The sequence below is a fragment of the Carcharhinus amblyrhynchos genome, chromosome 22 (genome assembly GCF_965287045.1).
Source record: "Carcharhinus amblyrhynchos chromosome 22, sCarAmb.v2.hapA, whole genome shotgun sequence".
Lineage (NCBI taxonomy): Eukaryota > Metazoa > Chordata > Chondrichthyes > Carcharhiniformes > Carcharhinidae > Carcharhinus > Carcharhinus amblyrhynchos.
Window position 1 is genome coordinate 36,171,983 of NC_137345.1, and position 15,411 is coordinate 36,187,393.

The 15,411-nt window shown below is 44.5% G+C and overlaps 1 protein-coding gene across 3 annotated transcripts in view; it reads right to left on the reverse strand.

The window, feature by feature from the left end:
* Positions 1-14,728: 14,728 nt before the first annotated feature.
* LOC145357054 (uncharacterized) overlaps positions 14,729-15,411 on the reverse strand; it is a 46,733-nt gene continuing 46,050 nt past the window's right edge. For 2 of the 3 annotated variants that reach the window (XM_080210123.1, XM_080210125.1), the window contains one exon: positions 14,729-15,383. In XM_080210123.1, the coding sequence (XP_080066249.1) occupies positions 14,961-15,383 (423 nt within the window). In that variant the 3' untranslated portion in view covers positions 14,729-14,960. The remainder of the gene's footprint in view (positions 15,384-15,411) is intronic. The other variant, XM_080210126.1, reaches the window with a different exon arrangement.

Sequence of the window (15,411 nt, forward strand, 5' to 3'; positions counted from 1 at the left end):
CCAAACCATTCCCACTATCTTGCCCATTCTCAATTTCCTGAGTTGTCATGCCTGATCAGAGCCTACACTTCACAATCTCCTCTCCAAACCTCTCTGTGTTTAAAGACTCTTTGACCACGCTTCTGCTCACCTAATGTGGCTGGTTCCAAATTGTGTTGATATCATTCCCAGGAGGAGCCCTGGTACTTAACTGTGTTAAAATATAAAACTGCAGCGGGTAGGAACACTGCCCGTGTGCAAGTTCCTCTCATCATCCTGAATGGGAAAGGTTCCTCTTCGCTGGTCAAAAACCCAGAATGCCCTCCAATTTTTATCTGAGCCTACTTGTGACATTAATAAATAAACCTAACAGCATGGTAGATGTAGAATGAGGCTCACCAGCACTGTCTCCGGGACAGCTATCGATGGAGAATGAATTTTCTGCTAATGATGTCCACATCTTACGACCGAATAAAATAAATGCAAAGAGCCTGCTGTTGCACAATAATCACATTTGGTTCTAACAAATGACCACTTAGCAAGTGGTCAAAAGTGTGAGTTTATCCACTTTGGCAGAAATAATAGTAGGAGAGATTATTGTTTAAAGGGTGAAAAGCTGCAGCATGCTACAGTGCAGAGGGACCTGGGGGTCCTTGTGCACGAGTCGCAAAAACCCAGTCTGCAGGTGCAGCAGGTGATCAAGAAGGCGAATGGAATGTTGGCCTTTATAGCGAGGGGAATAGAATATAAAAGCAGGGAGGTCTTGCTGCAACTGCACAGGGTACTGGTGAGGCTGCAGCTGGAGTACTATGTGCAGTTTTGGTTGCCGCACTTGGGGAAGGATATATTGGCCTTGGAGGGAGTGCAGAGGAGGTTCACTAGGCTGATACCGAAGATGAGGGGGTTGGACTATGAAGAGAGACTAAATAGACTAGGTCTGTACTTGTTGGAGTTTAGAAGGATGAGGGAGGATCTTATAGAGATGTATAAGATAATGAAGGGGATGGATCGGGTAGAGGTAGAGAGATTCTTCTCGCTTAGAAAGGTTAGCAGGACTAGAGGGCACAACGTCAAGATAAGGAGGTGGGGGGCAGTTTAGATTGGAGTTGAGGAGGAACTTCTTCACTCAAAGGGTGGTGAATCTCTGGAATTCTCTGCCCGTTGAAGTGGTGGAGGCTACCTCGCTAAATATATTTAAGTCACAGGTAGATAGGTTTTTGACAGACAAGGGAATTAAGGGTTATGGGGAGAAAGCGGGAAAGTGGAACTGATCCACTTCAGATCAGCCATGATCTTACTGAATGGCGGGGCAGACTCGAAGGGCTAGATGGCCTATGCCTGCTCCTATTTATATGTTCTTAAGTCAAAAGCAGTGATTTATCGTAGTTCTGAGTTAAACTGCTCATTGCAGACACTTCAGGTGGAGAATATATTGCACAGGTTGATATCACGGAAGTAGAGGGACAATGTGCAGGTTGATAACATTCTTGTACAGACTATACGTGTGCTGTCCAGTATAAAAGACTATCTTCCTCACATTGTGAGGATCTGGTCCTATTGAGGGATCTGGGCCATTGAACAATGACATTCATGGATAGATTGGTAAACTGTGTCACCATGGTCCTTTAGTGTTACAGCCCATCCTCTCTACTTCTAGGAACTTGGGAGATTTATTTCTAAGTAAGCGCTAACCTGCTGTATTGTTGACATCCTGAAATGTCCTAATGAAGAATGCAGTAGCACCAATTCTCACCTAGACTTCAAATGTCTTCTTCACTCAAATTTCAAAGAGATGTAATGAGTTTAATCCGGTGAGAAGCATTGGGTCAGTGTGCAGCCTCGCCCTTCGTTTAACTTGAATATGATTGACAAATTATTCATAAAATTCTTTCAAATATTTTGTTTAAAAATGTCAAAGATATTATTCTTTAAATATTAATTTCGTTAAATAATAGATTGTTATATAACAAAATTAATTAGGACAAGTTTACAGAATAATATCTTTCACATTTTGAAACAAAATATTTATAAGTTTGATGCAGGGCTCATAGAATACTTTTAGAACCATAGAATCCCTACAGTGCAGGAGGAGGCCATTCAGCCCATCAAGTCTGCACCAACTCTCCAAAAGAGCATGTTAAGCAGATTCACATGCCCACCCTATCCCCATAACCCAGTGCATTTATCATGGCCAATCCACCTAGCCTACATGTCTTTGGACACTGAAGAGCAATTTAGCATGGCCAATCCACCTAACCTGCACTTCTTTGAACTATGGGAGGAAACCGGAGGACTGGGAGGAAACCTACACAGACACAGCGTGAATGTACAAACTCCACACAGGCATCCAAGTCCGGAATTGAACCCAGGTCCTTGGTGCTGTGAGACAACAGTGTTAACCATTGTGCCACCATGCTGATATTTTGTGCCAACCAATATAGGAAAACTTTCATGTCAAACAGCTGAAGCAGCATGGAGCTAAATGATCCCACAATCATTGAATCAGATCTAAACTCTGCAGTCGTGAAGCATCCTGGAATGCTGGTGGACAATTAAACAACTAACCAGAGAGGGGACTCCACAAATATCCCCATCCTCGATGATTGAAGCACCAAGAAAGTCAGTGCAAAAGGCAAAGCTGGAACACTTGCAACCATCTTCAAACAGAAGTATCGCGTGGATGATCCATCTTACTGAGGTCACTAGCATTCCAGACGTCAGTCTTCAGCCAATTTGATTCAATGCACAAAAATAGTTGAAGGTTTTGGATACGGCAAAGGTTATGGATCGTGACCACACCTACATCCCCAATTGTAGTCCTAAAGACTTATGCTCCAGAACTACCTACACCCCTAGCCAAGTTGTTCCAGTACACGGATGACATCTAAACGATGTGAAAAATTGTTGAGATACTTTTGATTTATTTGATTTATTATTGTGACATGCATTGGTAAACAGTGAAAAGTATTGTTTCTTGCACGCTGTATATATGCCAACAAAAAGCAGGACAAGTCCGGATGGGATTTACCCTAGGATTCTCTGGGAGGCAAGAGAAGTGATTGCAGAGCCTCTGGCTCTGATCTTCAGGTCGTCGTTGGCCTCTGGTATAGTACCGGAAGATTGGAGGTTAGCGAATGTTGTCCCATTGTTTAAGAAGGGGAACAGAGACTTCCCCGGGAATTATAGACCAGTGAGTCTCACTTCTGTTGTGGGCAAGGTTTTAGAAAAAATTATTAGGGATAGGATTTATAGTTATTTGGAGAGTAATGAATTGATTGGAGATAGTCAGCATGGTTTTGTAGCGGGTAGGTCGTGCCTTACTAACCTTATTGAGTTTTTTGAGAAAGTGACCAAAGAGGTGGACGAGAGGTGGCGGATGGAGTTTAATGCGGAGAAGTGTGAGGTAATTCACTTTGGCAGGAATAACAGATGTGTCGAGTATAGGGCTAACGGGAGGACTTTGAATAGTGTGGATGAACAGAGGGATCTAGGTGTATGTGTACATAGATCTCTGAAAGTTGGGAATCAAGTAGATAGGGTTGTTAAGAAGGCATACGGTGTCTTGGCGTTTATTGGTAGGGGGATTGAATTTAGGAGTCGCAGCGTCATGTTGCAACTGTACACAACTCTGGTGCGGCCGCACTTGGAGTACTGTGTGCAGTTCTGGTCCCCACATTACAGGAAGGATGTGGAGGCTTTGGAGAGGGTGCAGAGGAGGTTTACCAGGATGTTGCCTGGTATGGAGGGGAGGTCCTATGAGGAGAGACTGAATGTATTTGGGGTTGTTTTCGCTGGAAAGAAGGCGGCTAAGAGGGGATCTTATTGAAACATATAAGATGATTAGAGGTTTAGATAGGGTGGACAGTGATAGCCTTTTTCCTTGGATGGAGAAAGCTAGCACGAGGGGGCATGGCTTTAAATTAAGGGGGGGTAGTTATAGGACGGATGTCAGGGGTAGGTTCTTTACCCAGAGGGTGGTGAGGGATTGGAATGCCCTGCCTGCTGCGGTTGTAAATGCGCCTAGTTTGGGGGCGTTTAAGAGATCCGTGGATACGTTTATGGACGAAAAGGGATTGGTTTAGGTTAGTGGGTCATTGTTTTTTAACTGGTCGGCGCAACATCGTGGGCCGAAGGGCCTGTTCTGCGCTGTAATGTTCTATGTTCTATGTTCTATAAGTTCAATCTGGCCAATTAGCACCTCATCAGCCTTCTCTCAGTCATCAGCAAAGTGATGGAAGGTGGCATCAGCAGTGCTATCAGGTGGCATCAACGCAATAACTGTTCACTGATGCTCAGTTTGGAGTCCACCCTATCATCATCATAGCCTTGGCCGAAACATGGATAAAAAAGTTAAATAAAGAGGTGAGATGAGAGTGACTGCTTTGTCGTTAAGGCAGCATTTGTCTGGCAACTGGAAGCACTGGCAAAATCAAAGTCTATGGGAATTGGAGGGAAAATTCAACTAGTTGAGCTAACCTAACAGTAACAACCTGTAGTTGTTAGAGACTAATCTTCTCAATTGTAGAGCCATAGAGGTCTGCAGCACAGAAAACAGCCCTTGGATCCATCACCCATCACAACTGTTCCTGTCAAACACAAACCACCAACTGTTCTAACCCCAGTTATTCTAACCTCACTGAGACAGCAGAGATCTTGCGCTTGGTACTTCTTGGTGGATATTGCTGGCCCAAGCACTGAGACACCAGAGATACTGCGCTTGGCACTCCTTGGTGGATATTGCTGGCCCAAGCACGGAGACACCAGAGATTTTTTTTTTAAACTTTATTCCAATCCAATCAAGTCAAATTAAACCCAATTCAGAGTCCCAACAAGTTGGGACATTCCCGATCCAAGCTGACAAGACAGGGCTCTCACCTCCTGTCTTGGGCTTGATCTACATGATCCAAGCTGACTGGAGTAGGTGTAGCTCCTCCTCCAGGGCTTGATCTTATTTGCATCTTAGCCAAATGGCCGAGATGCCGCTTTAAAAAATTGCTTCAAATGAAGCTGAAATGCAACCCAATGACTTCAACCAAGCACAGCATGTCGATACTACACTTGATCTTAGCCAAAAGGCCAGAGTTTTTTTTTAAACTTTATTCCAATCCAATCAAGTCAAATTAAACCCAATTCAGAGTCCCAACAAGTTGGGACATTCCCGATCCAAGCTGACAAGACAGGGCTCTCACCTCCTGTCTTGGGCTTGATCTACATGATCCAAGCTGACTGGAGTAGATGTAGCTCCTCCTCCAGGGCTTGATCTTATTTGCATCTTAGCCAAATGGCCAAGATACCGCTTTAAAAAATTGCTTCAAATGAAGCTGAAATGTAACCTAATGACTTCAACCAAGTGCAGCCTGTCAATACTACACTTGATCTTAGCCAAAAGGCCAGAGATACTGACTGCGCTTGGCACTTCTTGGTGGATATTGCTGGCCCAAGCACAGAGACACCAGAGATACTGACTGCGCTTGGCACTTCTTGGTGGATATTGCTGGCCCAAGCACTGAGACATCAGAGATACTGCGCTTGGCACTTCTTGGTGGATATTGCTGTTCTGACTTCTCCCAGAAAGCACCAGCAAAGTCCCTCAGCTGCCAGCCAAAAGATTGGCTGCCTCTGGGCCGACAGTGCGGAGAGCCTGCGTTGTGGGCAGCCCCTGCTGGCAGCAAAAGCCTACAGCACCTGGTATTCCCAGGCGGTCTCCCGTCCAAGTACTAACCAGGCCTGAGTATTCTCAGTTTATTATGTAACCATTTGAATGTGAGATAATTTTACAAAGTAATATCTGTTTGTTTTATAACTTTCCTATACTGAGTAAATGTTATCTGTGGTAATCCTCATGTTCACATGTAAAGTTTGCTCGGTTCAATGCATGTACAAAGAACAAAGAACAAAAACAGCCCGGGAAACAGGCCCTTCTGCCCAATGAGCCCGCGCCATCCTCTCAACACCACCAGTCCCCCTCTCCAACCACGACCCCTGTCTAATGTTTTATGGCCATCCAGATTGAGGGAAACTGATTTAGGGACAATTTATTCCTGCCAATCAGCCTAACAGCACATCTTTGGGGTGTAGGAGGAAACCGGAGCACCTGGAGAAAACCCACGCAAGCACGGGGAGAATGCGCAAACTCCCACAGACACTGGCCCAAATCCATGTGTCTACACAGCAATCAGTGATAGTCACTGAGCTGTCGTCTTGCCCAGTATCTGGTTCAGTTTAGGCACACACTAATGACATGAAGCACTAGGCCAATCTCGAACAACCAAGAGCAGCCCCAGTACGACCCATCGCCTGTATGCCCCTTGTTGGACACAAGGCGGACCGACTTAAAACCTGTGAATGAAAAGGAAAAAAAAACATTATTATTGTACCATATCCATTTACCTTACCAGGGACGCCCTAGTGCTAATGACCCTTATTTAAAACAGTCTCCTATATCCACCCACCTCCAACCCACTCATGTGCCTGTCTAAGTTACTCTTAAATGACTCTAGCGTGTTTGCCTCCACCACCTTACTTGGTGGCATTCCATACCCCCACTACCCTCTGTGTGAAAAACCTCCCTCTAATATCTGTGTTTTACCTCTCCCCCCTCACCTTAAGTCCATGGCCCCTTGTCCTATGTGTCTCTAAATGCTAGTAAGTTGGGAGTTAATTCTTCTGAAAAGTTAAGGGCTCTGGAGAGTGTCAGTGACTTTACAACAGATGACAGGATTTTTCCTAGTACTTAGTTATTTGGGGTTACAGGAGTTAAAATGCTTAAAAGGGAACAAATAAACCATTTGTGCAAATCATATTATTCATAAATAAATTGATGAAGTGGACAGAATGATGGAGGAGTTTCCTCTATAATTTGTTAAACTGGTAAAAAATCATTTGAATGACTTCTAACTTGTACTTTGGTTACATTGTGTTAATTGGGTCAGAGGCGAACATAGTATGTGTATGCCAAAAGAAGACAGATTTTGAGTTATGACGGTGGAAGTTTAAATCTAAAATGGTAACTGTGACAAAAAGTATTTATTATGCAGGGATGGGTTAGTAAGGTTGCTGACAACACGAAGGTTGGTGGTGTTGTGGATAGTCTGGAGGGATGTCAGAAGTTGCAGCGAGACATAGATAGGATGCAAGACTGGGTGGAGGAGTGGCAGATGGACTTCAACGCGGACAAATGTGTGGTGGTACATTTTGGCAGGTCCAATGGGATGAAGGAGTACAATATCAAGGCTAGGACTCTTAGCAGTGTAGAGGATCAGAAGGACCTTGGGGTCCAGGTCCATAGGACTCTTAAATCGGCGTCGCAGGTGGAGGATGTGGTCAAGAAGGTATATGGTGTACTAGCCTTCATTAATTGACGGATTGAGTTTAGGAGTTGGGAGGTAATGCTGCAACTTTATAAGACCCTTGTCAGACCCCACTTGGAGTACTGTGCGCAGTTCTGGTCGCCTCACTACAGGAAGGATGTGGAAGCTATTGAGAGGGTGCAGAGGAGATTTACAAGGATGTTGCCTGGATTGGGTGGCATGCCTTATGAGGATAGGTTGAGGAAGCTAGGTCTTTTCTCCCTGGAGAGACGAAGATTGAGAGGTGACCTGATAGAGGTTTATATGGTGTTGAGAGGTATAGATAGGGTGGATTCTTAGAGGCTATTTCCCAGGGCTGAAATGGTCCCTACGAGAGGACACAGGTTTAAGGCGCTGGGGAGCAGGTACAGAGGAGATATCAGGGATAAGTTTTTCACTCAGAGGGTGGTGAGTGAGTAGAATTGGCTGCTGTCGTTGGTGGTAGAGGTGAACTTGTTGGGGTCTTTTAAGAAACTTCTGGATGAGTACATGGGATTTAATGGGATTGAGAGTTATAGATAGGCCTGGTAAGTATGGATATGATCGGCACAACTTGTGGCTGAAGGGCCTGATTGTGCTATAGTGTTCTATGTTCTATGCAAATTTGGATCATTTTTAAATAACAAATACTTTGGAGAGTTAAACCTACCGTTCAGCACTTTTGGGGCATGACCCTCCAAAATCCAAATTTAAATGTTATTTCCCTTTTGCCTCTGTATCAATGATTTATTATTGTTCTGTGCATAACTCTGAACCCAAAACGGTGTTTAGAATATGTGGTTGTTTGTATTTGTGGGTAATTAGCTTATTGTAATAATGGGGCTTAGAATATGTGGTTGTTTGTATTTGTAGAGTGTTGTTGTCTGTAGCTTCTGGAATATGCTGTTGGAATGTATTATCACTGTGCATGCCAATACCTGGGCCTTGCTTGACTATTGGGTGACTGGGGAATTCCTGACAGATACTGGTCCTGAGTTTGTGATCCAGCACACTTCACGTTCAGGATCAAAGGGGAGACTGTGGCCAAACGGGCCATCTAAATGGTGACTTGTAAAGCACTTTGGGACAATTGGGCAAAAACTAAAATGACAGGCTGCAGTTTAAAGACAGAGACAAACAGGCTGCAACCCTGATGAGTGAATAAACAGGATATGGGTCATCTCCAGAATGGAAGAAACTTTCTGGTCACACTGGGTTATTTATCAGACATTAGGGCACCTTGACCTCTTATTTAGGAGGGAGATATGTGACCAATGTGCCTCCAGCACCTACAGACATGGCCACTGGGGACACACCCAGAGATCGGTGTGGCAGCACCTGATAGGACTCTTATTGATCAGGGGGGTCAAGTCCTGATTGATTGATTGGAAATGGTCAAAAGGGGCGTGAAACCCAACAGGGTATAAAGGGTACTGCGCAACCAGGAATCTCTTTCCCTCTGACCCCACAAACGAGCTACAACAATGATGACCATTGCCAGTGATGACTAGCACAAGGGGAGCCACCCACCTGAGAAGGAAGGAAGACCAGAGCCAGGGTGCCAGGCCAGACCAAAGGACTAGGCTACACAGAGGACAACCGAGACTGATGCACAGATAAAGGCCAATATCTGCTTGGGTACTTGCCAGTCACGCAAGGTTAAGTCAAGGTCTCGTATTATACTTGAACTTTAGTATTTTCCTGTAAGATAACCTATTGTGGTTGGGTGGGTGATTATTGATTATGTGGGCACAAAGAACCCCAAGTTGTCCTTTGTTTTTTTTTGAAAGGAAGTAGGTCCATATGCTGGTAACATTTGGATCTGAATTGGTCATGGAGCCATGATTGGACCTGCCCCGACCAAAAGGGGGGACTGAAGAGGGGAAAGGGTTCATGAATTTAATGCATTTTGTACCTAGCATATATCACAAGCATAACCCTTTCTCATGGCTGATCTCCTCAAGCTTATACTGCTCCTAGCATCAATATAAATTATTTATTCATGTTTTCCTTACTTGTTCATGTCTTTCATTCTTTAACTTTCATTTCCATAAAGACAGTTAAATGTGAATGTTATTTTGCAGACATTGCAAACATTACCTTTTGTTTACTAGCTAAACATAGTTAAACAGCTGCAGATGGTAGAATGCGATAACAGCTATTTGACAAGAGGACTCCTGCTGGGAAGCTATGACCACACAAGTTACTTCAATGAAGAAGCTGCTGAAGCCACCGGAAAAGCTGTGGATCGTGACTGTACCAATGTCTGTGTCATGACTGAAGCTGCCAGACGAGCTGTGGATCCTGGCTGAAGCCGGGGGCTGCATCGTGACTGGAGTCAGAAGTGTTGTGAGTCCTGACTGACACCAGAGTTTTCATCATAACTGGTGCTGGGAATCATGATGTATAAATACCCACACTTATTTGTGTTCAGGGAGAAGCCTGTGCCAGGTCTCTCCCAAAAGCTTTTGTAATAAAACTGCTGTACTTTGACTCACTAACAATCTCAGAGATACCTTTCACCTACGACAACATCCCTCTTATAATGTGAATTCCAGAACTGCACACAATTCTCTTGCTGTGGCCTAACAATGTTTCATATAGTTCCAGCATAACCTCCCTACCCTTAAACTCTATGCTTCTCTAATATACATAGTATATCATTATGACTTCTTAAACATTTTATCTAACTGTCATGCTGGTGCATGCCAAGGTCATTCTGATCCTTGGTGCCTCCCAGGGGTCATCATGCATTCCCTTATTTTGTTTGTCCTGCCCAAGTGCATCACTCATCCAGACTGAATTCTATTTGTCACTCATCAGCCCATCTGACCAGCCTTTCTATATCTTCCCGCAATCTACGGCTATTCTCCTCACTAGTTATCACCCCACTAGTTTTCATGTCATCCATGAAGCTACTGATCAACCTTTCTATGTTCAAGTCTAAATCATTCTTATAAAAATGGCAAGGGCCCCAACTGATTGATGTGGGACCCCACTGGACACAGTCTTCCAATCTGAAAAACATCCCTGGACAGCATCTTCTGCTTCCTGCCACTCAGTCAATTCTGGATTCAGTTTCCAAATTTCCTTGGATCCCATGGGCTCTTATCTTCACTATCAGTCTCCCATGTGGGACCTTATCATAAGCATTGCTGAAATCCAAGCAAACTACTTCAAGTACACTGACCTCATCGACATATCTGGTCACTTCTTTGAAAAATTCAAGAAGTAGTCTCAGAAGTCCAACAGGTTTATTTGGTATTACAAGCTTTAAGCGCACTACTCCTTTATCAAGTCAGTCCCTGATGAAGGAGCAGTGCTCCGAAAGCTCGTACTACCAAATAACCTGTTGGACTTTAACCTGGTGTTGTGCGACTACTTACTGTGCCCACCCCAGTCCAACGCCAGCAATTCCACATCATGAAAAATTCAAATAGGTCAGACATGACCTCCTATTAACAAAACCATGCTGACTGTTCTTGATTAAGCTCTGCATCTCCGAATGCAGATTAATTCTGTTTCTCAGAATTGCTTCCAATAGTTTCCCATCATGAGGTTAGACTGACTGGCTTGCAGTTTCCTGATATATCCCTTCCTCCCTTGTTAAATAATGGTCCAAAATTAGCTGTGCTTCAGACCTCTGGAACCTCACTTGTGGCCAGAGAGGAATTGAAACTTACTGCCAGCGCCACTACTATTTCTTCCCTTGCCTCGTTCAACAGCCTAGGATACATTTCATTCAGCCCCGGAAATTTATCTATTTTTAAGGCTGCCAAACTACGCAGAACCTCCTCTGTCTTTAATTTAATTTCTTGTATCACAGTCCTGCTCCCCTGATTTCTATGCCCATATTGTCTTGCTTACTAATGAACAGCATCAGAAAGTATTCATTTAGAATGCTAGCTACATCCCCTGGCTCCACACACATTGTAAGAAGTCTCACAACACCAGGTTAAAGTCCAACAGGTTTATTTGTAGCAAATGCCACTAGCTTTCAGAACTGGCTGTTCCTTCATCAGGTGGGTGGGAGTTCTGATCACAAACAGGGCATATAAAGACACAAACTTAATTTACATGAATAATGATTAGAATATGAGTCTTTACAGCTAATCAAGTCTTAAAGGTACAGACAATGTGAGTGGGGAGAGAATTAAGCACACATTAAAAAGGTGCGTATTGTTTCCAGACAGGAAAGTTAGTGAGATTTTGCAAGTCCAGGCAAGTTGTGGGGATTACAGATAGTGTGACATGAACCCAAGATCCTGTTTGAGGCTGTCCTCATGTGCGCGGCACTTGGCTATCAGTCTCTGCCAGCGACTCTGTGCTGTCAAGTGTCATGAAGGATGCCCTGGAGAATCAGTGGCCAAATGCCTGTGACCGCTGAAGTGTTCCCCAACAGGAAGAGAACACTCTTGCCTGGTGATTGTCGAGCAGTGTTCATTCATCCATTGTTGTAGCATCTGCATGGTCTCCCCAATGTACCATGCCTTGGGACATCCTTTCCTGCAGCACATCAGGTAGACAACATTGGCCGAGTTGCAAGAGTATGTACTGTGTACCTGGTGGATGGTATTCTCACGTGAGATGATGGCATCCATGTCGATGATCCGGCATGTCTTGCAGAGGTTGCTGTGGCAGGGTTGTGTGGTGTCGTGATCACTGTTCTCCTGAAGGCTGGGTAGTTTGCTGCGGACAATTGTCTGTTTGACGTTGTGCGGTTGTTTGAAGGCAAGAAGTAGAGGTGTGGGGATGACCTTGGCAAGATGTTCATCTTCACCAATGACATGTTGAAGACTCTGGAGAAGATATCACAGCCTCTCCACTCTGGGGAAGTACTGGATGACGCAGGGTACTCTGTTCACTGCATTCCGTGTTTGTCCTCCATGGAGGTCAGCCCAGCCCTTGGCTGTGACGCGTTGGAACTGTCGACCAATGAGTCAAGCGTCATATCCCATTCTCATGAGGGCATCTTTCAGCATCTGGAGGTGTCTGCTGCAATCCTCCCCATCTGAACAGATCCCGTGCATTCAGAGCGCTTGTCCATAGGGGATAGCCCTTCCAACGTGTTTAGGGTAGAAGCTGGAGAAGTGCAGCATCGAGAGGTTATCCGCGGGCCAGTGGCACAGCGATGCACTGAGGCGACTGCCCTTAATGGAGATGCGCCACAGCCAAGGACCGCGCTGACCTCCTCAGAGGTGGCTTAGAACACAGCCTTGTGGGGCACCGGTGTTGAGGATGATTGTGGAGGAGGTATTGTTGCCTATCCTTACTGATTGTGGTCTGTAAGTTAGGAAGTTCAGGATCCAGTCACAGAGGGAGGTGCCAAGGCCCAGGCCACAGAGTTTGGAGATGAGTTTCGTGGGAATGGTGGTGGCTGAGCTATAGTCAATAAATAGGAGTTGACATAGGTGTCCTTGTTATCTAGGTGTTCCAGGGTTGAGTGCAGAGCCAGGGAGATGGTGTCTGCTGTGGGCCTGTTGTGGCAATAGGCAAACTGTAGTGATCCAGGTAGTCAGGAACTGATTCATGCCATGACTAACCTTTTGAAGTATTTCATAATAATGGATGTCAGAGCTACCAGCCGATAGTCATTAAGGCACAATGCTTGGTTTTTCTTAGGCACTGGGATGATGGACATCTTCTTGAAACAGATAGGGACCTCAGGTTGTTGTAAAGAGAGGTTGAAGATATCTGTGAATACTCCCACCAGCTGATTCACACTGGATCTGAGTGCTTGTCCAGGTACCCCATCTGGGCCAGTCACTTTCCATGGATTGACCTTCAAGAAAGCTGCTTTGACGTCTGCAATGGTGACCCCAGGTATAGGTTCCCCCGCTGATCTCCGACTGCAAAATACTCCCCTACTGATACTTGTCTAGCTTTGAAACCTAAAATTAAGTCCAGGAGCACCCCCTTTCTTGTAGGACCTTCTACATATTAGCTCAAAATGTTTTCCTCAATACATTTTAAACTCGTTTAAACTTTTCATGCTATGACTACTCCAGTTAACGTTGGGGAAGTTGAAATCTCCGGTATCATTACATTTTACTTGTCCACTTCTCTGCAATTTGCCTTCATAACTATTTCCCTTGGACTGTTTGGTGGCCTATAGAATACTCCCAGTAATGTGATTGCTCCTTTTCGGTTTTTAAGTTTTATTCGTATGGTTTCATTTGAAGAGCTTTCTAAGATGCCATCCCTCCTTACTGCTATCTTTGAATCCCTGATCAAAATTGTGACACCCCCTCGTCTTTTACCTCCTCCTTTGTCTCACCTGAAGACCCTATATCTTGGAATACTGAGTGGCCAATTCTGTCCCTCTCACAACCATGTCTCAGAGACAGCAATGACATCATATCCTCATCTTTTAATTTATCCCTCAACTCATCCGTTTGTCAGGCTCCTTGTGTTAAAATATTACCCAATCTTGCCAAATTCTCTTCTCCCTTAACTGGTGAATAACCTCTATGCCTTCCCGACTCACTTGCTCTCTCTTCTAATTTGCGCTGTGCATCTCCCACTGCTGAACCTTCTCTCAGGATCCCACCCCCTGCCTAGTTTGCTTAAACCCGCCTTAACAGCACGAGCAACTCTCCTTGCAAGGATGTTGTTCAATTTTGGTTCAGGTGCAACCCACATGCCATCTCCAAAAACGGTCCCATTGCTTCAGAAATCTAAATGTCAGATTAAGAGAAGTTTCAATGGCTATAACTAATCTTAGGATTTGTTTTAAACAAAGTGGCTTGAGAAGGAAAGCAGTCCTTTCCGTAAATATGCAGAGAATATCGTTTGTGGAAATCCCAATCCAGTGGAGGGTGAATGAAGAACACTCAGAACCCAACTAACTGCTGCTGTTTTGGCCAATGAAAAGGACAGACCTCCATTTACTTGGTGTTGGGTTTCACAGCTAAGGCAATAAAGTCGGAAATGCAGCAGCCAATTTAGACACAGCAAGATTCCACAAAGAGCAAAGTGACATATAACCGCCTTTTGAATCGTTGACTGAACTGCTCTTCTTCGCTTCCCGCCCCCAAACCAGGAGATGAGAATCTCGGGTAGACGCCCCCTCATTCGGGAGACAGCACCTCCAACAGTTATTGCTAAATCCAGAGAGCAAGTTGTTGGCAAAATCCAGGAAGGAGCCCCGACTAAATGAAAGCACTCAGCGAAGTTAGTGTGGGCTAGGTCGTCAAACTACAAAGTAAGATCCCAGAATTCCCAAAAGGGCCAAGTGGTGGGATTTAATGTTTAGAAAAATGAGTACATTACTATAAGTTATCAATTTCATATTCAGAACTTCCGTAAGAATATACAGAAGAATAAAATGCATCTTCTAATTCAATGCATATTTAAAAATTATACAGAAATTTTACAATTTATTATGCGGGTTAACGCCCCCCCCCCGCCCCCCACACACACACACACACAACCTTACATAGTACAATGTAATGAAATCGCTATCCTCATTATAAATTGTCAACTCCGCTACAATGCGAGATATTAAAATTTATATGCGGTAAAAATAACATTAAAAAGACTAACACTTCAAATATATGTAATTGTAAATCTTCAAGGGAGACAGAGATCACACAAAAGGGTGACCGTTAGTTCTTTAATTTTAGCATCAGAATCAGGATTTATTCTCGGACTTTATGAAGGTGCCGAGGCATTTTTCCTCCGAATTGACTCCAGCGCGGCCTCCTTTTCTTTCAGAATCTCCTTCAACCGTTTTATTTTCTCCTCACGTGGAGATTTGCCTTCGCCTGGAAGAGGGAGGGTTGGAATCATCGGGAATGTTTGCTCAGTGCAGGGTATAGTGTCTGTCACTGTGCTGCGAGTCACCATGCGGGAGGATTCCGGTGCCCCTGTGGCTGCCTGTGGCACTGAGGTGAACTTCTCATGACCACATCGAGGAGCCACGTGGAGCGCTCCCTCAGCCTGAGCTCCTGGGAGGCAGCTGTAAGCGTGTTCTGACTCCCTGTTCAAGATCCACTTTTTACACCGCTGTTTCTTGCTTGTCGATGGGCCTTTGCTATTTTCGGATTTTCTCTTCTCAGCCAATTTGGCCTTGACCTAAAATGACCAGAATCAGAAAATGAAC